Below are 23,584 nucleotides of genomic sequence, written 5' to 3'. Positions count from 1 at the left end.
GGATAGTGCCAATTAAGGTAAACTCAATATTTAGGAAACTATTACTATAAAGAGAACCAAAACTGACAATTCCGTGCAAGAGAAAGTAAAATTGTCATTAAATGTCAAAGCAGCACACACGCCTTCTCGGCCATAGAAAAGGCAAATAGAAAGAAGCTATTTTCAATTAATAACGTGAAATCTGTGAGTTTTAGTATTCATTTCTGACACTTCCTTTATTCTCCGCACAAAAGAATATTTCCTGAACTATGCACTTTCTCAATTTACATACCAGCTGCTATATAAGATTTGAGCGAGCTTTGAATCAAGGCCGTATCGACCAAATGCACCCAGAAGTGTCTGACAAGACTTCGTTCAACGCATTTATTGCCGCTAGCACCTCATCAGTTGTCCAAACCCTAGAAAACAGTATGGGAGCAATCAATGACTCAAAGCAAGTAGAGCAATTCTAGGATCAACAATACCTATCAAATTCCAATCGACAAACGAATCTCAACAGCTAGGGTGGGGACCAATCATCCTGGTTATGCAGACCAACTCAATACAACTTCACGAGTCACCAGAACAACAGACAGATCCCCTAACAGCAAATTAGAGTACGAGGTGCATAACTTCAAACTTGATCGGTAATCTTGCAAGTTCCGCTCCGCTAAAGAACAACCAGACGATTTCATCACTGAACTGCAAAGCTGCCTAAACCTTTCAATCGTGCACAAAGACAGCAGGCATCAATCGCACAGACGGAAGACAACGAACATTATGAGAGCATTCTTTACAAGAAATGGTCAAATACAAAAAAGTATTCAACGCTTTTATTGCCGCAAGCACCTCATCAGTTGTCCAAACCCTAGAAAACAGTATGGGAGCAATCAATCACTCAAAGCATGTAACGCATTTCTAGGATCAACAATACCTCTCAGATCCTCATCGACAAACAAATCTCACCAGCTATGGTAGAGAGCGATTATCCCGGTTACGCAGACCAACTCAATACAACCTCACGAGTCACCAGAACAACAGACAGATCCCCTAACAGCAAGTAAGAGGAGGAGGTGTATACTGATGGTAGAACACAGAGAACCTTTTCTTGAAACGAGCCCCCACCATTGACTAAAAGATTAAGCTTCACCATTCTCTAAAGGCCGCGAACGGGCCTCCACACCTTACCGAACTTTCCATTCCATTTAAGTTTGCAATTAATTGGCAGCCAAAATCTAAACAATGCATGCTTTTCTACAAAATCGGATAGCTCTACATGATACTTTCGGGAATAAGGTTTCCTTTCACCCTGACAGTTCGAAACACCTTTCACAAAAGTCATAGCTGACACTGGCAACATCAGTAGTGCAATGTCACAAAAGCATTTTGATAAACACACAGCCCGCAGCAAAATTAGAGTTTGAAACGCATTTTTTGCAACAATCGTTAATACTTTTTAGAAAACAGTCTGTTTTTCCAATTTGACTCATTTCTCTCGAAGGAATGTTTTTAGAATTTGAAATATAATCAAAAACAAAAATTCTGAACATAACAAGAACAAAGAAAGTCCGAAGATGCATTTTATGCGAGAAGTTTTTTCTACTGTTTGAAATTGGTACGCTTTAAACGTCGATATATTCAAGTAGCCGACACGGCCTCCATATTTTAGGCCCAACATCTGGTCCTGAAAAAAATTAAGGCCGCTTGTCCCCTTGGTTTTTTTCCTAAATTTGCCACCCCACCCAAGAAAATGAACCCCGAGAACGGTTTTTTTCAAACCTAAAACAAATGGTTACTAATACCCGGGATCTACAATGCATACAATTGATGAGCCTACTCAACGTCTTACGCTGGCGTTACATATCGTTACAAGTCATCACTACGAGAATTAAACTGTCACCTAAAATAGTAACATTTCATGTTAAATGTTGTAGCAACCACCTTCAACATCTGAACTGGAGGCAGAGTTTTGCTCCCTACCGGTCATGTAATTTCCAATCGAAAATTTGACGGATAGTGCCAATTAAGGTAAACTCAATATTTAGGAAACTATTACTATAAAGAGAACCAAAACTGACAATTCCGTGCAAGAGAAAGTAAAATTGTCATTAAATGTCAAAGCAGCACACACTCCTTCTCGGCCATAGCACAGGCAAAGAGAAATAAGCTATTTCCAATTAATAAAGCGAAATCTGTGAGGTTTAGGATTCATTTCTGACACTTCCTTTATTCTCCGCACAAAAGAATATTTCCTGATCTATGCACTTTCTCAATTTACATACCAGCTGCTATATAAGATTTGAGCGAGCTTTGAAACAAGGCCGTATCAACCAAATGCAACCAGAAGTGTCTGACACGACCTCGTTCAACGCATTTATGGCCGCAAGCACCCCATCAGTTGTCCAAGCCCTAGAAAACAATATGGGCGCAAACAATAACTCAAAGCAAGTAACGCAATTCTAGCATCAACAATACCTATCAAATTCCAATCGACAAACGAATCTCAGCAGCTACGGTAGGGTCCGATCATCCTGGTTATGCAGATCAAATCAGTACAACTTCACGAGTCACCACAACAACAGACAGATCCCCTAACAGCAAGTTAGAGGACGAGGAACATACTGAGTATAGAACAGAGAGAACCTTTTCTTTAAACGAGCCTCCACCATTGACTAGAAGAATGAAGCTTCACCATTCTCTAAAAGCCGCGAACGGGCTTCCACACCTCGCCGAACTTTCCATTCCTTTTATGACTGCAAACAGCGCTCTGCTTACGCTGGCCCTGAACGACTTCTAGCATGCGAAGATTGAAATATGATAATTTTTTAATATGCCTATTTTAATGTGACAATTTTAAATTAATCGGCAGCCAAAGTCTAAAGCTTGATTGCTTTTCTGCAAAATCCAGATAGCTCTAGATGATAGTTTAGGGAATATGGTTTCCTCGTTACCTTACAGTTCGAAACACCTTTCATTAAAGCCAAAGCTGACACTGGCACCATCAGTAGTGCGATGTCACGAACGCATTTCGATAAAATATAGTTTTTCAGAGAAAAGGTAACATAAAGCCCGCAGCGAAATTATCGTTGCAACCGCGTTTTTGCAACAATCGTTAATACTTTTTAGAAAACTGTCTGTTTTAAAAATTTGACTCCTCTCGAAGAAAGTTTTTAGAATTTGAAAAAAAATCAAACCCAAAAATTCGTAACAGAACAAGAACAAAGAAAGAAAGTCCGAAGATCCATTTTATGAGAGAAGTTTTTTATAATGTTTTGAAACGGTAAGCTTTAAACGTCGATTTATACAAGCAGCAGATACGGCCTCCATATTTCGGGCCCAACATCTGGTCCTCAACAACAAGAACAAGAATTAAGGTCGGTTGTCCCGCTGGACCTTTTCCCTACATTTGCCACCCCACGCAAGAAAAGAAACCCCGAGGACGATTTATTTCAAACTTAAAACAAATGGTTACTGCAACCCGGGATCTAAGACGCGTACAATTGATGAGCATACTCACCGTCTCACGCTGGCGTTACATATATCCGTTACAAGTCATCACTACGAGAATTAAGCTGTCATCTAAAATAGTAACATATCAAGTTAAAGGTTGTAGTAACCAACTTCAACATCTGAACTCGAGGCATGGTTTTGCTTCCTACTGGTCATGTATTTTCCAATCAAAAATTTGAAGGATAGTGCCAATTAAGGTTAACTCACTATTTAGGAAACTACTACTATAAAGAGAACCAAAAGTGAAAATTCCGTGCAAGAGAAAATAAAATTGTTAATTATCGTCAAAATAGCATACACGGCTTCTCTGCCATAGGACAGGCAAATAGAAATAAGCTGTTTTCAATTAATAAAGCGAAATTTGAGTTTTAGGATTTATTTCTGACATTTCCTTTATTCTCCGCACAAAAGAATTTTTCCTGAACTATGCACTTTCTCCATTTACATATTAGCTGCTATATAAGATTTGAGCGAGCTTTAAAACAAGGCCGTATCAACCAAATGCAACCAGAAGTGTCTGACACAAATTCGTTCAACGCATTTATTGCCGCAAGCACCTCATTAGTTGTCCAAGCCCTAGAAAACAGTATGGAGGCAAACAATAACTCAAAGCAAGTAACGCAATTCTAGCATCAACAATACCTATCAAATTCCAATCGACAAACGAATCTCAACAGCTACGGTAGGGACCGATCATCCTGGTTATGCAGATCAAATCAGTACAACTTCACGGGTCACCAGAACAACAGACAGATCCCCTAACAGCAAGTAAGAGGACGAGGTACATACTGTGAACAGAACAGAGAGAGCCTTTTTCTGAAACGAGCGTCCACCATTGACTAAAAGAATGAGGCTTCACCATTCTGTAAAAGCCGGGAACGGGATTCCAAACCTTACTGAACTTTCCATTGCTTTTATGACAGCAAACAGCGCTCTGCTTGTGCTTGCCCTGAACGAATTCTAGCGTACCGAGATAGAAATGTGATAATTTTTACTTAATATGCCAATTTTAATAGGTCAATTTTCGATTAATCGTTAGCCAAAATCTAAACACTGCATGCTTTTCTGAAAAATCCAGATAGCTATACATGATACTTTTGGGAATATGGTTTCCTTGTACCCTTACAGTTCGAAACACCTTTCATGAGAGCCATTGCTGACATTGGCAGCATCAGTAGTGTGATGTCACAAAAGCATTTTGATAAAATAAATAGTTATTCACAGAAAAGCTAACACAAAGCCCGCAGCGAAATTAACGTTTCAACGGTATTTTTGCAACAATCTTTAATACTTTTTTTTTACTAAAAAGTTTGTTTTGCAAATTTCATTCATTCCTCTCGAAGGAAAGTTCTTAAAATTTCAAGAACAAAGAAAGAAAGTCCGACGATGCATTTTATGCGAGAATTTTCTTCTACTGTTTGAAAATGGTAAGCTTTAAACGTCGATTTATACAAGCCGCAGATGCGGCCTCCGTATTTCAGGCCCAACATCTGGTCCTGAACAACAAGAACTAAAGTCAGTTGTCCCCCTGGACTTTTCCCCTACATTTGCCACCCCTCGCCAGAAAAGAAACCCCGAGGACGATTTATTTCAAACTTAAAACAAATGGTTACTGCAACCCGGTATCTAAGACGCGTACAATTGATGAGCCTACTCAACGTCTCACGCTGGCGTTACATATATCCGTTACAAGTCATCACTACGAGAATTAAACTGTCACCTAAAATAGTAACATATCAAGTTAAATGTTGTAGTAACCCCCTTCAACATCTGAACTGTAGGCAGGGTTTTGCGCCCTACCGGTCATGTATTTTCAATAAAATATTTGACGGATATTGCCAATTAAGGTCAAATCAATATTTAGGAAACTATCACTATAAAGAGAACGAAAATTGACAATTCCCTGCAAGAGAAAGTAAAATTGTTAATTAACGTCAAAGCGGCACACACGCCTTCTCTGACATAGCACAGGCAAATAGAAATAAGCTGTTTTCAATTAATAAAGCGAAATCTGTGAGTTTTAGGATTTATTTTTTACACTTCCTTTATTCTCCGCACACAAGAATGTTTCCTGAATTATGCACTTTCTCCATTTACAAACCAGCTGCTATATAAGATTTGAGCGAGCTTTGAGACTAGGGCCGTATCGACCAAATGCACCCGGAAGTGTCTACGACTTTGTTCAACGCATTTATTGCCGCAAGCACCCCATCAATTGTCCAAGCCCTAGAAAACAATATGTGAGCAAGCAAAAACTCAAAGCAAGTCACGCAATTCTAGCATCAACAATACCTATCAAATCCCAATCGACAAACGAATCTCACTAGCTAAGGCAGAGAGCGATCATCCTGGTTACGCAGACCAACTCAATACAACTTCAATAGTCATCAGAACAACAGACAGATCCCCTAACATCAAGTAAGAGGAAGAGGTATATACTGTGAACAGAACAGAGAGAGCCTCTTCCTGAAACGAGCGTCAACCATTGACTAAAAGAATGAGGCTTCACCATTCTCTAAAAGCCGCGAACGGGCTTCCAAACCTTTCTGAACTTTCCATTGCTTTTATGACAGCAAACAGCGCTCTGCTTGTGCTTGCCCTGAACGAATTCTAGCGTACCGAGATAGAAATGTGATAATTTTTACTTAATATGCCAATTTTAATAGGTTAATTTTCGATTAATCGTTAGCCAAAATCTAAACACTACTTGCTTTTCTGAAAAATCCAGAAAATTATACATGATACTTTTGGGAATATGGTTTCTTTGTACCCTTACAGTTCGAAACACCTTTCATGAGAGCCATAGCTGACACTCGCAGCATCAGTAGTGCGATGTCGCAAAAGCTTTTCGATAAAATAAATAGTTATTCACAGAAAAGCTAACAAAGCCCGCAGCGAAATTGACGTTTCAACGGCATTTTTGCAACAATCTTTAAAACTTTTTACAAAACAGTTTGTTTTTCAAATTTGATTCATTCCTTTCGAAGGAAAGTTTTAAAATTGGAAGAAAAAAATCAAAAATTCTGAACAGAACAAGAACAAAGAAAGAAAGTCCGAAGATGCATTTTATGCAAGAAGTTTTTTCTACTGTTTGAAAATGGTAAGCTTTAAACGTCGATTTATACAAGCAGCAGATACGGCCTCCGTATTTCAGGCCCAACATCTGGTCCTGAACAACGAGAATTAAGGTCGGTCGTCCCCCTGGACTTTTTCCTTACATTTGCCAACCCTCGCAAGAAAAGAAACCCCGAGGACGATTTATTTCAAACTTAAAACAAATGGTTACTGCAACCCGGGATCTAGGACGCGTACAATTGATGAGCCTGCTCAACGTCTCACGCTGGCGTTTCATATAGCCGTTACAAGTCATCGCTACGAGATTTCTGTCATCTAAATAGTAACATATCAAGTTAATTGTTGTAACCCCCTTCAAGATCTGAACTCGTGGCAGGGTTTTGCTCCCTACCTGTCATGTTTTTTCAATAGAAAATTTGACGGACAGTGCCAATTAAGGTAAACTCAATATTTAGGAACTTATTAGTATAAAGAGAACCAAAAATGACAATTCCGTGCAAGAGAAATTAAAATTGTTAATTAACGTCAAAGCATCACACACGGCTTCTCTGATATAGCACAGGCAAATAGAAATAAGCTGTTTTCAGTTAATAAAGCGAAATCTGTGAGTTTTAGGATTTAGTTTTACACTTCCATTATTCTCCGCACCAAAGAATATTTCCTGAACTATGCACTTTCTCCATTTACAAACCAGCTCCTATATAAGATTTGAGCGAGCTTTGAAACAAGGCCGTATCAACCAAATGCAACCAGAAGTGTCTGACACGACCACGTTCAACGCATTTATGGCCGCAAGCACCCCATCAGTTGTCCAAGCCCTAGAAAACAATATGGGGGCAAACAATAACTCAAAGCAAGTAACGCAATTCTAGCATCAACAATACCTATCAAATTCCAATCGACAAACGAATCTCAACAGCTACGGTAGGGACCGATCATCCTGGTTATGCAGATCAAATCAGTACAACTTCACGAGTCACCACAACAACAGACAGATCCCCTAACAGCAAGTTAGAGGACGAGGAACATACTGAGTATAGAACAGAGAACCTTTTCAAAGCATCACACACGAACCTAGTGCGATGTCACAAAAGCGTTTTGATAAAATAAATAGTTATTCACAGAAAAGCTAACACAAATCCCGCAGCCAAATTAACGTTGATTCATTCCTCTCGAAAGAAAGTTTTTAAAATTTGAAGAAAAAAAAACAAAAACAAAAATTCTGAGCAGAACAAGAAAGAAAGTCCGAAGATCTATTTTATGCGAGAAGTTTTTTCTACTGTTTGAAAATGGTAAGCTTTAAACGTCGATTTATACAAGCAGCAGATACGGCCTCCATATTTTAGGCCCAACATCTGGTCCTGAACAAGAATTAAGGTCTGTTGTCCCCCTGGACCTTTTCCCTACATTTGTCACCCCACCCAAGAAAAGAAACCCGGAGGTTGGTTTATTTCAAACCTAAAACTTATGGTTACTACAACTCGGGATCTATAACGCGTACAATTGACGAGCCTACTCAAATAGTACAGGCAAATAGAAATAAGGTGTTTTCGATTAATAAAGCGAAATCTGTGGGTTTTAGCTGTTAGTTTTTACACTTCCTTTATTCTTAGCACAGAAGAATATTTCCTGAACTATGCACTTTCGCCATTTACAAACCAGCTCCTATATAAGATTTGAGCGAGCTTTGAAACAAGGCCGTATCGACCAAATTCACCCAGAACTTCGTTCAACGCATTTATTGCCTCAAGCACCTCATCAGTTGTTCAAGCCCTAGAAAACAGTATGGGAGCAAGCAATAACTCAAAGCAAACAACGCAATTCTAGCATCAACAATACCTATCAAATCCCAATCGACAAACGAATCTCACTAGCTACGGTAGAGAGCGATCATCCTGGTTACGCAGACCAACTCAATACAACTTCATTAGTCACCAGAACAACAGACAGATCCCCTAACAGCAAGTAAGAGGACGAGGTACATACTGAGAACAGAACAGAGAGAATTTTTTCCTGGACCGAGCCTCCACCATTGACTAAAAGAATGAGGCTTCACCATTCTCTAAAAGCCGCGAACGGTCTTCCAAACCTTACTGAACTGTCCATTGCTTTTATGATAGCAAACAGCGCTCTGCTTGTGCTTGCCCTGAACGAATTCTAGCGTACCGAGATAGAAATACGATAATTTTTTACTAAATATGCCAATTTTAATATGACAATTTTTAATTAATCGGCAGCCAAAATCTAAACACTGCAAGCTTTTCTGAAAAATCCAGATAGCTATACATGATACTTTTGGGAATATGGTTTCCTTGTACCCTTACAGTTCGAAACACCTTTAATGAGAGCCATAGCTGACACTGGCAGCGTCAGTAGTGCGATGTCACAAAAGCATTTTGATAAAATTAATAGTTATTCACAGAAAAGCTAACAAATCCCGCAGCCAAATTAACGTTTCAACGGCATTTTTGCAACAATCGTTAATACTTTTTACAAAACAGTTTGTTGTTCAAACTTGATTCATTCCTCTCGAAGGAAAGTTTTTAAAATTTGAAGAAAAAAATCAAAAACAAAAATTCTGAACAGAACAAGAACAAAGAAAGAAAGTCAGAAAATGCATTTTATGCGAGAAGTTTTTTCTACTGTTTGAAAATGGTAAGCTTTAAATGTCGATTTATACAAGCAGCAGATACGGCCTCCATATTTCAGGCCCAATATCTGGTCCTGAACAACAAGAATTAAGGTCGGTTGTCCCCCTGGACCTTTTCCCTACATTTGTCACCCCACCCAAGAAAAGAAACCCCGAGGTTGGTTTATTTCAAACCTAAAACTTATGGTTACTACAACTCGGGATCTTCAACGCGTACAATTGACGAGCCTACTCAACGTCTCACGCTGGCGTTACATATATCCGTTGCAAGTCATAGTAAGAACATATCAAGTTTAATGTTGTAGTAACCCCCTTCAACATCTGAACTCAAGGCAAGCTTTTGCTCCCTACCGGTCATGTTTTTTCCAATCGAAAATTTGAAGGATAGCGCCAATTAAGGTAACCTTAATAATTGGGAAAATATTACTATAAAGAGGACCAAAAATGACAATTCCGTGCGCAAGAGAAAGTAAAATTGTTAAATATATGTCAAAGCAGCACACACGGCTTCTCTGAGATAGTACAGGCAAATAGAAATAAAGTGCTTGCGATTAATAAAGCAAAATCTGTGGGTTTTAGCATTATTACACTTCCTTTATTCTCCGCACAAAAGAATATTTCCTGAACTATGCACTTTCTCCATTTACATACCAGCTTCTAGATAAGATTTGAGCGAGCTTTGAAACAAGGCCGTATCGACCAAATGCACCCAAAAGTGTCTGACACGACTTCGTTCAACGCATTTATGGCCGCAAGCACCCCAGCAGTAGTCCAAGCCCTAGAAAACAGTAGGGGAGCAAGCAATAACTCAAAGCAAGTAACGCAATTCTAGGATCAACAATACCTATCAAATCCCAATCGACAAACGAACCTCACCAGCTATTATAGAGAGCGATCATCCCGGTTAGGCAGACCAACTCAATACAACTTCACGGGTCACCAGAACAACGGTCAGATCCCCTAACAGCAAGTAAGAGGACAAGGTACATGATACTTTTGGGAATATGGTTTCTTTGTACCCTTACAGTTCGGAACACCTTTCATAAAAGCCATAGCTGACACTGGCACCATCAGTAGTGCGATGTCACGAAAGCATTTTGATAAAAATAAATAGTTATTCACAGAAAATATATATGTTTGTGTGTGTGTGTGGTGTGTCGATAGTGCACCGCTACAACCACGTGCTTTACTCCGCCAATGAAAACGCTGAATTTTGAAAGAAAATAAATGCAAAAACTTGTCTTTTGAAACACAACTCCAATAGCAGCTACTTCACCTAAGATTCTATAACGCAAAAATTGTTTTTGTCTGCTCTCATTTCCTTAGTCTTGGTCCTATGATGCACAAACATTTTGATAGCTTACCTGCCTATATCAATAGCCACCAGACAACATTTTTTAATCAACATTTTTCTGTTCAACTTCAATGGCTTCAGACAACGTTACAACAAAACACATCATCCAGTACAATTATCACGAGAACTTTAACTGAATCTCCTCGTGGATTGCAGATCTGGAATAAAACAAATAATGCAAAGGAAAATTTCACAGCATTAAGGTTCATTCAACAAATCTTTGAAAACATTTGATTGTCGCCCTCAGATACAATGCCAATTAAAAATGAAACTACAGTTTGAAAGTGATATCAAAATGTCACCAACTGGCCCTGTTTATGAATCTGAAATCTCAAACGTGTCAGAAAACAGATTTCTTAAACCTGATCACCCTCTTCCCAATAGAAGTTCAAAATAAAGGAATAGGAAAAACTTACGTACCCGTTTCCCATTGTTTTTGCAAAATTAATGGACGAAATGGATGCCAAGTCAAGACAACAGTGAGGATCTCTATTGACTACTCAAATTTGATCTAAGCATCATTTGCAGCTCGCAGTATTACAGTTTACCTCAAATTAGGTAAAACATACTGACCTGGTGTTTTCAGACATTTAATTTTTAAATGATTGCACTCTTTGTTATCTCGGGCGTTTCCGACCGACAAATAGGTGCCATTTCAAGACCGCTTGGGAGTTTTATAATTTTGTTGGCAACTATATAGTTACATCAGCCAATCGTTAGTTAACACATCAACGTTGGGAGCGTATCAATTGATCACCGACGACCCCGATGAGGAACTTTTCCCTGTTTATGAAGCCATCAGGGGCTGATATAGTTAAAACTTTCACGTAGGACTCCAACCAAACTAACCTTTTTGTTCCGAAAAATCCAAGTATGTATCCCTTACATCTGTATTTTAATGTCGCCTTTGTCATAAAAACTGGTATCAAGGGTATCACATTTTTCCCTGCAACACATTTTTTCTTGCTAACCTATTTTGACAATACCTCTCCACAAATGGCCTATTTCAAACCAAGCTATCCCGAAAATACCCGAGTACGACGTTTGATTAAAAATAGAAAACCTGAGTTGATTGATGGCAAATTCGAATTAGAAGATAACTCGGATGAAGAATATAATCGATGTACATACATCAATCTTTTGTCGCCATACACTTGCTTGAGGCCTTGTACCTTTTTATTCACACAGATACCTTTTTTCAATAATGGGTTTTACTTGGAAGAGTTTTATGAATTCCCTAAACTGAATATAAGTGCCTTCAGTACAACAGCAAAACGTTAAGGGCAAACTATTGGAGCTTATGCAGTTCCCTACCAGTTACCACCAACAAAAGTTGGAAAATTGTGCTGGGCATTTCTAAAAAAAGATTGAACATCAAACAATTCGAGCATAGTCGACCACTTGCATCTTTAGCCCCAAGTTTTACTCAATTTTATACTGGCAGTACTGCCGAAGAAACTTCAAACTATTGTTGCCTGTTATCCTACCTATCGAATGCCACCCGCCACTCGACCGAAATTACAAAATTGTTCAGGCGCATTGCTTCAAAGGCATCAATTTGGATCTTTCACACTAATTACTTTGTAAATTACATTCATTTTTTTGCAAGCTCTGTTTAATATATAGCCCTCCTTTATTGGCCACAGCCGATTGATTGAAAGAAAACATTTTAGTCAAACAAAAGGTTTCAATTAATTTTGATTTTCTGTCCCAAATTTTTCCTAAATCAAACAATGTCTTTCAGTCAAAGTCAGCAGTTCTTCTCAAAACTATTTAAATTGAAACAAAGTTAATTCCTTGCTCCTTTCTGTATATTATTTTGATCTACCTCAATTGTTTACTTCCTTAAATATCGCAAAAAATTTTTATCGGAAAAGAGCATGCTAAAAATGCGTGTGAACAGCTTTTCAGTCAGCTGCTAAAATCTAGCTTCTATCCTTACTGCAACTTCATTTTTCTTTATTCTATTAAACTTTACATTGTTTCCTCTTCCTTTATTTCACCTAGGAGACATAAACCAGCATGATACAAATGGAGCGTGCCAAGTTCAATTGATGAGCAGATTCCAACTCTTTTAGTCAATCCAAAATACATATACTGCCATGTAAGCGCTATTCAAAACAATGTGAAGCTGGCCGTTTTCGACAATTTTTTAGTCCGAGACGACGGGTACCATATCAATTTTTGGAGTACATGGGAGAAGGGAACATTTTTCGCCCTCCTAAAACAGTTAACTTCAACTGCGACATCTAAATTTTTGAGCAGTACGGCAGTTAGCAAACTTGGTTCGAGTATTCAGGGTAACCATACTGAAATTTTGTTGTGCGGTGCCAATAACCCTTCAACGATAATCATTTTTCTTTCCCTATAATCGGGTTATGAAATCAACCAAATAGGTTTTTTCCAAAACACTTATAAACCTCTTATTCGGCTCCAAGATTTTCGTCTTTCTTTCTGGCTGTATATTTTATTATAGCTGCGAAGCTGTAAGCTGAGCGAAGCTATATTGCGGTGCTCTTGGTTTTTTAAAATTCAAAGAATTTGAATTGTATTGGGGCGCTGTCTTTTTTTTGAGATCTGTTCACACATTTTCATGATTTTTGAAGTCAAATTGGAGTAGTGATTTTGGTCACGCCGAAACAGGAAGTGGAGCGAAAAAGCGAGTGGTTTTGCGGCGTGACATTTTTTCGCTCCAATTAATTTAAAGTAGAGTGAGAAACCGGTATTTGAACAAAAGTTCCCCTTCTCGCTAGTTGTTTTTTGTTCATATGCTGCAATTTAACTTTGAGGTTTACGGTTTTTTTGGATTAGATTTTCTAAATGGTTTTCCCAATCACTTCATGGTTCATTCTATGCCTAGTTTTTTGTTTGAACCTAATTTTTTTTCTCGCTAGTGGTTTTTTGTTCACATGTGGCCTTTTGACATTGATTTTACTTTTTTTATTTCATTTTTTTTTCAAAATGATTTTCCCAATCCATTCATAGTTCATTCTAGGCCTAGCTTTTTTGATTGAAACAAATTCCTTTTTTGTCGCTTGTGCTTTTTGGTCAGATGCGGTATTTTGACATTGCTTTTCTGTTTTTTTTAATAAGTTTTTTGATTTGATTTTTTGAAATGTTTTTCACAATTCTTTCATTGTCCGTTCTAGGTCTAGTTTTCTGTTTAGTCAAAGAACATTCTTTGAATTGTGTCAGGACTTGTCCTGCTATGTTTTTCTGTTTCGTCGTCTGACGCTCTTTTTCGTTTTACATTTGTTCACACAGCAAAGCTGAAAAAGTCAAATTTTCTGAATGACTTCTTCCTCTCACTAACGGCATTTGCGCGCGTGACGTCATTTCTCACTCAATTTAACAAAAGTTTTTAGGTTATTTGCGTGATTAGATTTTGATCATACGTGACTTACCTCACTCAATAAAATGACTTTTGCACTTTAAAACTTAAGTTTAGTTTGAATTTGTTTAAGGTCAAAGGAACTCATTTGTGCAGTAAAGGTCCCTAATAAGAGGCTTCTGCGGAATGAATTTTAACAAGCTTTATTAATTTGTCGCTGAATTTAGTTGCCTAGTTTTTTGAGTGGCGTTGATTTTTTTTTTCAATTTAGATCTTTATCTGTTTCTATCTCTATTATATGGCACGCAGGTCTATTCTTTCGCAGCTATTCCGGCAATCTGCCGGCTATGTTACAATTTATACTAGTATTCGTCTGTTCTGATAATCTTTTCGACAAACAGTTTTCCTAGCCCTCTAGAGGACAACAGGTCAGCAAGGCGCCAAGACAAAATTTTATTTCCCTACCCGCCTTGCTCATTTTTCTATAAAAGATAAATAATTAATTTGTCTTTCCCAATTTGGCCAAAATTAATTGAGTTTTCAATTGTCCGAACAAGAAATAGAGCAAAACAGTTAGAGGCCACGGCTATCCCGATAACTGGCCAACTCATTGGACAGAAATTACTAAATTGAACTCATTAAAAAAAACTGCATAAATTATCAAGAAAAATGTTACCCTGTGAATTATCTTTTCGCTATAGCACCCTTAGCGCAGTACACTATTCACTTTTTGCTAATAATCAGGAGGTTCTGGGCTTAATCCCCGCTTCCCTTTTTTTGAAAGAGCCGCGTTATCAAGCTTTCAGCTTTTGATTGGCTGATAAATATAGGAAATGAAAAATAATGCATACAAATTTTTATATATTTAGTTGATAATATTACCACTCCTCTCGCTATCCACGTGGTTCATACAACACTGAAAACTAACTCCGAGTTAGATTTGTCAGTAATCAATGTTGCAAAAACTGCCAGAATCTGGTTCGCTGAAGTTAGTGTTACTTTGAGTGCACTCATTAGTGGCCGCCCTCAGCCTCGCAACGACTATTATTCAACTGAATGAAATTTAGAATTGATTCAACAATTTTCCTCAACTACGCACAAGGTCAGAAGGCTAAATCAAGAAAACAAAAGAAACTGTATAAACCAATGAAGCCCGTGCACTAAGAGTTAGTGTTTTTTTTAAATCTCAAACATGTAAATTCGAATAACCCCAAGGTTAAAGTTACATGTTGTAATATTATAAATCAAACATACTACATCTTTCCCTTGAATAACTAAACATAATAATCATAATAAAAACTAAGGTTCAGCTTCTAGTTCTCGTGAATTATTTTATAAAAATAAACTTTTAAAGCCTTCAATTTTGTTGTCCATTGGAACTCGTTCGTGTCTTTTTTGCATCTCTTCCTTTAATTCTTTTTAAATTTTTTTTTTGGTTTCTCCTTTCTTAGAGCTCTTGGAAGTTTATTCCATTTCCGAACAAAGTTTGTTATAATTGAATTTTGACTCCATTTTGATTTACATTTTGTTGTGATAGAAAAATCATATGTACGATTATTATCTTTAATTTCAACGTCTCCGATTATTCTGAATTTTTTTTGGTCTTGTATGTTTGACAATAATGACAATAAATGTCAAAAGAATTGTATAAAATTGCGAAATCGTCAGAAAATGCTAAAAATCATAATATTAAATAAAATGTTGAGAACCATTCCATTACTACCATAAACTATACAGTACCATTTAAAAAAACGACAAATATTTTTAAAAAAACTTTAAAAAATATAAACTTAAGCTTAAAAGTTAAAAAAAAACTTAAAATTTAAAAACTTAAAACTTAGTGCATTAGGTTATCACAGTTCCTGAGACTATACTGCTAATTAATTGCTCTCAAACGAAGTTTGTAACAATTATATTAGTCCTGTTGGAATTTTTTATGCGATTTTTTGCTTGACCCATTTTTCGTCTAAAACTTTTCGTCCTTGAAAACGGAATAAACAGGTAGCGCCAAGCGGGAATGAAGCTTCATTAGAGGCCCTTGGCCGTATTCAGTAGTCTTTCAGGTGCTTAGTGTACATATGTACTTTTTATGACCATTTTAATAGCTATATGTTTTGGTACTCCAAACAAAGGACGCAAATTTTTACTATTTTTCCGATTTTTTTAAGTTTTTTTAAAAATATTTGTCATTTTTTTAAATGGTACTGTATAGTTTATGGTAGTAATGGAAGGGTTCTCAACATTTGAATTAATATTATGAATTTTGGCATTTTTTGACGATTTCGCAATTTTATACAATTCTTTTGACCTTTATTGTCATTATTCAAGTTTATCCAGCCCCAGGGGCCAGAAAACCTGCTGAATGGTTTGATATTAACTTATTGAAAAATTTTTGATGGCCTTTTTAATGTCAACAAGTTTTAGCAAATTTTTTAAAAATAAAATTGCAATTTTTAAAAGAATTGTCATTCTTTTTAGGTTTCTCCAGCGTCATGAGCAAAGTAACCTCCTCTAGGGTTTGATAGTAGGTTACTGCATAGTTTCTAGATGTAATGGAATGTTTTTTGGAAGATTTTAATATCATGAAAGCAACATAAAAAATATTTGCAAGTTTTTTCAAGCTTTTTGAACATTTTTTGAACTGATTTTTTTGCCGGCTCCAGGGACCTCCTCCAAGGTTTGATAACAATCTGCTGCATAGTATGCAGCATATTAAGCTAGAGTTATATGAATGGTTATCAATAGTTTAATGACTCGAAATTTAGCAATTTTTTGATACATTTTACTTTTTTCAATTTGAGCAAAATTTTCATGTACCGAGTTTATGGAATTTATGAGCCAGTGAAACTATTTAAGGCTTGAAATAGGTATACTAGATAGTGTCGTAAGACAATGAAATAGTTCTGAAGATATTCTAGCAAGAGTGTTGAATTTGCAAAAAAATTTTGAACGATCCTTTCTGGCCAACGAAACTTTCTAAGTCTTGCAGATGGGTTACTTGACAGAACTCCAGAGACAAAAATGGTTTTGATGATTTTTTTTTCATGCGAATTCTGGAAACTTTCTTTTAAATTTTGCACTTATCATTGTTTTTATTTAATTGCTAACAAGGCTAGAAAACTAAAAGTTGCAGACTCGAACCTCATCATTGACAATATAATATTCCCAGCTCTCTCTCTCTTTCCCCCCCCCCCTCTCTCTCTCTCTCTCTCTCTCTCTGTCTGTCTGTCTGTCTGTCTCTCTCTCTGTCTGTCTCTCTCTCTCTCTCTCTCTGTATCTCTCTCCCTCTCTCTCCGATTGGGGTTTCGTTCTTTCTATTTCTTGTTCACATTTCATCCCTCTCACCTTATCTCTCTCTCTCTCGCTCTCTCCTTAAATCTCTCTTTGATGTCGCAGATCAGCTGCTGTTATGTGGCGTGATATCATCTATTACCCTCATTAACGCTGAAATATAAGAGAATTGCGTTATCATAACTGACTTATTTTGCTTTTTTAGGAAATCATTATGTTCGTAGCAGCTATATTAATCCTGTTCTTTTCATGCTATTTTTCGCTTGACTGATTTTTTCCTCCAGTAAAGGGGTAAAATTTTTTAGCATTGCAAACCTCTTGAAAAAATGTGAATCGATCGCTGAAGAGAATAATTAAACTTTTTTGATTTGTCAAGGAGATATTGAGGTTTAATGTTATCAGAATTTTTGATTGCTCTCAAACGAAGTTTAGAGCAATTATTTTAGTCCTGTCGGTCTATTTTATGCAATTTTTCGCTTAACCAATTTTTTGTCTGACCCATTTGACTTTTCGTCCTCAAAAACAAGATAAACAGGTGGCGCCAAGCGGGCATTAAGTGCTTTAAAAGCCTTTCAGCTCACTACTCTACAAGTATGCGATTCACAGAAACTGTTTTGGAGACTTATAGTTTGATGGGTGGTTGTTAGAATTTTTCAGACCGTAAGGACTCCGTGCAGCCAAAGATCCCCCTCCCACTGTTAGCCCCACCGTTACCCCCCCCCCGCACTGCTGCTCTCACCTCATGCTCCTTCAATTAAACAAAAGGTAGCCTCACTGAACTGTGGCTAGCTACTGGCAGAGCCAACCGCTCGCCGGGCGTTTGAGAGCATTCGCCCGACGTTAGTCGCTTATGTTTGTTATTTGTATTAAGCTTATCGTCCTCCGTTATAGAAGCTGAACTCGCCAAATTTTTGGAGCCTAGTGAAACTGCGGATCAAATTAGAACACTTGTTGAAACTTGAAAGTTAGCCTTAGAGTATACTGCTAACTGGCATTCGTATTAAGCCTATTGCTCTTCTTTTTAAAAGGAGAATTCACCATTTTAATCTAGTCTAATGGAACTGCAGAAGAAATTAGAACTTTTTTAACACTCAGAAAAAATAAGACTGTCGTCAATTTTTCTCTTTAATTTTTCGAACAGTTTCAATCCTACAGGCAGTCAGTGAGGTCAACGGTGGCTATTTTCCGCCAATCTGCGGCTATGTTTTGGAATGGTTGTGCTCTTGCATATACATTGCGGTCGTCAAATTTTGCATTGTTGATGATTTTTATAGAAGCAAAAGTATTTAAGCTTTCTTTTTGTACTCATATACATTTTTGTGTTGTAAAAAGAGTGATGCTCCACTCTGTATGGATATTTTCTTAAAGTTCAGAAAGTGTTTAGTGTTTCATTTCTTCATTTTAATTTTTATGAAATGTTTTATTGATGTACTCTTCGTAATTTTACTCATAATACACATTGAAATTAGTTTATTAATAGCCGCCCTCATCTTCTCAGCCGGCTATTATTGCGCTCGTATTTTTTTTACTTCGTCAAACTTTTTTTCGCTTTACCATTTTGCCGCTTTTTCGACATTTTGCGTGAAATCTTTTTGACTCTCCAGGCTAGTTTCTCTCTTCTCTCATTCTGCTAAAAGTGAATTTGAACATCAGTTGCTAAGCAAAGCAATTCAAAATAAACAGAGTCGGTATAAAAAATTGAAGTCAGAAATAGAAACGGGATAAACCCATAAAGCCCAATTTTAGATGCCCGCTATTTGAACGTCGTTCCTCTAAGTCTTAGTTACCACTCTAATGCTTATTGGTGTTGATAGTAGCCCCTGTAGCCTCTCTCTAAGAAACAGAAGTATGTTCAACTACGAAATGCCATCAAAATAAATCGGACTTAAAAAATGTTTTTGTACAAAAATCTTTTTTTTTTCAATATATTCTATTCGTTCAATCCCAATCATGCTTATTGGAATCAACGGCGGCTATTTTCCGGCAATCTGCCGGGTATGTTTTTTTAAAGCACGCGACAAAGGTTCATTCCATGTAGTGGTCCATTCCATTGAACATCGGGAACATTCATTGAAAGTAAGCGCACTTAACGTGATCTTCAGGTAGTCACACAATCGGGTAGTCCAGTTCTGTACTTTTAGCATGCACTCTCGTCGCCTCAAATTGTTCACGCTTAATGGGTGACAAAGTTTATTTAAGTACCCCTTTAATTGAGCGCGTAGAATTTCGCTGGATAAAAGAACATTTCAAAAAGCTCGTACTATTTTTAGCTGATTTTTGGCGGAAGTGTTCTTGTTATAAGTTGTCGAACGAATCTAGGAGTTATCCTGTTGGCGTTGGAGCGCAGTAACTGGACTGAGAAAGACTGAAACTGTCTGTTGATCGCGATGCTAGAACTCTCCCTCCGGATTTGCATTCTTTGTTACAGCACGTGAGGTTTTGGTCTAACCACCAAGGACTTCAGAGGAAAGGGGAAGAGTTTAGTCCGGCTTCGTAACAAGCAGCATCATGAGCAGCTGATATACGCTCGTCAGCTTACGCCAAGGCGTAACCTGTTGTATCCGCCCCACTTGTAATTAATGATTCCAGGGATGACACCACCGTTACGTCCAGTGCCGCTGGCTTGACTTGGGTCCAAGATGGTAGAGGGTGCTAATCGAAATCATTGTAGTCTTTTAAGCTCTTTTACCTTTTGAAGGGCGACGCGATTCCCCCCCCCCCCCCCCCCCATCAACAACCCCCCCCCCCCCCCACCCCCACATCCACCCCACCCCCCACATCCACCCCCCCTCCATCAACCAAAGCCCCGGTCCCTCGCCCGTCGTTCGAGAACGATTTGTCTGAAGGTCTTATTTTGGCCATATCATTTTAGGTGTTCAAACAGAAAGAAACTGCTGAGGTGCTGCTTTGTCTCGCTTATTTCTTCGACGTATCTTCATTCTCGGAGTCACAGTTCAATGTGTACAAATTGGTGGATTAAACTTTCATATCGGAGATAATTACCACCATTTGTTTGGATCCAGTCCTGAGTCGGAAGATCCGGTGGTTGAAGAACTGTTTTGATTGATTTTGTAAACAAGGAAGCAGCGATGCTGACGTACTGGAGATGGTGGAACCTTAGTACATAGTTCATTGGTGTCATTGACTTTGGTCCCTCAGTTTATTTCATCGTAATCATGAATACTTGCAAGAATTGCTCTGAGTGGTAAAAGCAGACCTTGAACTTGCATGACTTGCTTGCATCTGTTTGAATTGTGCCCAAGCTTTGTTTCTCGCTCATTCTCTCTCTTTCTCTCTACCTATCTATCTCCCCTCTCTCACTCCTTGCTCTGTCTGTTCCTTTCAAATATTTGTGCTATATTAATTTATTTGTTATGTGCTAAGTATATATATTTATGTTGTTCTCTATACATTTTAAACCCACTGTGGTTTGTTTATGGATCTATTCGTAGTGAGAGACTGTTGTTTATGAAACTTAAATATTTGTCTCAAATTTTGTTTGTCACAGTAGCATACTACAGCAATTAACTGTTCAAAGACGTACATCTTCTCATCACCTTTTTCATGTGGGAAGCTTCATGCCGGCTGAGGTCTATTAGAAAATAAGGAAAGCTTCCATTAATAGCCACCTAAATTGACTCGTGAATTTTGCAATGTTTTGGCAAACGAATGATAAATTTGATCGCCTAAAATCTTTTGATACGACAATTCAGAATGCCTGATATGCCAATTATGATATAGAATTGCGTCACGTGATGTTAAAGAGGCGGTGAGTACCTTTGGCGTTATAATGAAATTGATGGGTGGTAGATTTATCAAATATCAACGTGATTTTTTTTATAAAAAAACGGTCCACTTAAGCTGCCGTTGAGAGGAATCATTTTCTTTAACTGTTTTTGCGCTCGAAACGAAAGTTAACTAGGTTTCTATGCTTAGATTTTTGCCTGCCTATGAAGTTCAGATAATACTCAATGGTACACACTTCCTTTTTTACTGTGAAACTGATGAAGCTCACTGGCTTCAATTTGGAATTTCTTTTAAGTTACCATTACGTGTCAACTCAATTTAATAGCTATGCAAGACAACTAGTGTGGAGCATTAATGCTGTAGAAAAACGTCGCGTCCAAAAATGAATTTTTACTTTATAAAACCATAAAATTTTAATTCGTAAAACCATAACATAATTAACATCTTGCGTGAAATCCTTGAGACCTCCAGACTAATTTCATTTTTCCGTCATTTCTGTTCAAAGTGCTTTTAAACAGCAGTTTTTCAGCGAAGTAATCTAACATAACAGAAGTTTTATTGGAAAACAAATTGAAAAATAGAAAAGGGATAAACGCAAGTAATCCTAACGAAAGTTTGTCGCAAGTGATCTTAGTTAACAGGTCTAATGTTTATTTAATTTGATAAAATTTGCTCTATCCTCTGATTATGAAGCGGGTAGGCCTAAATACGAATTAGTTTAATTAATTAAATATAATTAATTTTCTCGTTTCTTGTTTCAATCACAATGGGGATTATGAGAATCAATGCTTGCTGTTTTTAAGCATTCTGCCGGCTACGTTTTGTGCTCAGGAAAAAGGTTGTTTTGGTCTTGCTAATAGCCGCCCTCATCTTCTCAGCTGGCTATTATAGTGGGCCGTTCGTCGAATAAAAATTTGTTTAGATTTACCTTAGATCACAGCTTGTTTAACGTTTTGCGTGAAGTCTTTTTGATTTCTTCAGCCTAGTTTCATTCTTCGCTCATTCTGTTCAAAGCACTTTGAAGCAGAAGTGGACCAGCGAAGCATTCCAAAATGAACAGAGTCAGCACCTGAAAACTAAATTAGAAGCAGAAATAGGATAAACCCATAAAGCACAATTTTAGACTACTGCTGCTTGAACTTTGTTGTTATAAGTCGTAGATTCCATCTCTAATGCTTATTTCTATTGATACCAGCAGCTGTATCCTCTTCTTTAGAAACGTGCGTTTGTCGAACTACGAAATGACATCAAAATATTTTAAAATATTTTTGTACAACAATCATTGCTCTCAAACGAAGTTTGTAGCAATTATGTTAGTCCTGTCGGTCTTTTTTATGCGATTTTTCGCTTGACCAATTTTTCGTCTTACGCATTTGATTTTTCGTCTTCAAAAATGGGATAAACAGGTAGCCCCCAGCGGGCATTAAATGGTCTTCAAGTATGCGATTCACAGAATCTGTTTTGGAGACTTATACTTATTGTGCGAAGTGCGGTTCTTAAAGATTGACCCCCCACTGTTGCCCCCCCCCCCCCTGTTGCCACCCCAGCAGCCCCCGGTGCACCCCCCCCCCCTCCAGCTGCGTTCACTTACACCCCTTCCATTAAGCTAAAGCTAGCCTCACTAAACCGTGCCTAGCTACTGACGAAGTCAACCGCTCGCCGGTCGTTTGAGAGCAATTCGCCCGACTGTGAATCAGTTATAGTTTCATTTTTACGGTTCTTTCAATCTCAGTCGGGGTTATGGGAATCGATGCAGCTTTTTTTTGCAATCTGCCGAAACAGAGTAGATCAAAAATGTCCAAGTTACACCCCCTAAATCAAAGTGTCCCCCCCCCCGCCTGTCGTTCGAGAGCAATTCATCCGACGTTAGTTTCTGTTTGTAGCCTGATATGCTACCAAAGTAAAATCAAAAGATTGACGAATTTACTTGCTTCCATATCAATTGAGTGGTCATATATGCTCTTAAATGGCTTGATGTACTCTTCAGTCTTTCTTTTCTTCTGCAATTTCTGCATTTCTATTCAGTTGTGTTAGTCTTTGCAAGCCAAATACTATTTCATCGAAACCACGAAGTTTCCAATCTGTTGTAGAAAATTACATACAGCTTCATTTTGATAGTTATCTCTTCATTGTCGGACAGACTTGAGCCTAGTTCTTTTTTGTTAATTCATTGTAAATCTTTTCCACGAGAGCCACAGTTCGCTAAATAATTAAAATATTTTTAAAACATCTATGGGTTTATTAACAATTCGGACTTGTTTGTGGAATCAGCTTTTCCCGAGTAATTTTTTGTCAGATTTCTATTTTACCGCCTAATGTTGAACACTTAACCAGCCCTTGAGAGCGTTTTACTGAATTGGAGCTAGCAAAATTGTTAAACAAAAACTGTTTAAGTAGCACAAGAAAAGGATCATCATCAGTTTTGGGAATCAAACAACATTTCAATGATATTAAGCCTAAATTTGTGCTAAGAGATTCTGCAAGTCGTCTGACAAAGTTTACCCGTTTTAAAGAAGTCTGTAGTAATAAAAACAGTTTTTTCTGTGCCAAGAATCGAATTGAATTTTCTGTTAGAGAGCCTGTCAGTTTGGTGAATGTGGAGGAGAGGTTGGTATTGGTTTTACTTAACGAATGAAACTGAAGTTTC

At 37.6% G+C, this 23,584-nt stretch overlaps 1 protein-coding gene across 1 annotated transcript in view; it reads left to right on the top strand.

Moving 5' to 3' along the window:
* The window catches only part of LOC142336226 (transcriptional enhancer factor TEF-1-like), a 120,166-nt gene extending 99,433 nt beyond the window's left edge, over window positions 1–20,733 (top strand). The window contains exon 12 of the mRNA XM_075384900.1: window positions 20,063–20,733. Coding sequence (XP_075241015.1) covers window positions 20,063–20,170 — 108 coding nt within the window. The 3' untranslated portion in view covers window positions 20,171–20,733. The remainder of the gene's footprint in view (window positions 1–20,062) is intronic.
* The last annotated feature ends 2,851 nt before the right edge of the window (window positions 20,734–23,584 follow it).

This window comes from Convolutriloba macropyga, chromosome 3 (assembly GCF_964194025.1).
Source record: "Convolutriloba macropyga chromosome 3, txConMacr16.3, whole genome shotgun sequence".
NCBI lineage: Eukaryota > Metazoa > Xenacoelomorpha > Acoela > Convolutidae > Convolutriloba > Convolutriloba macropyga.
The sequence above is the reverse complement of the archived record's forward strand: the minus strand, read 5'-3'. Positions and strand labels throughout refer to the sequence as shown.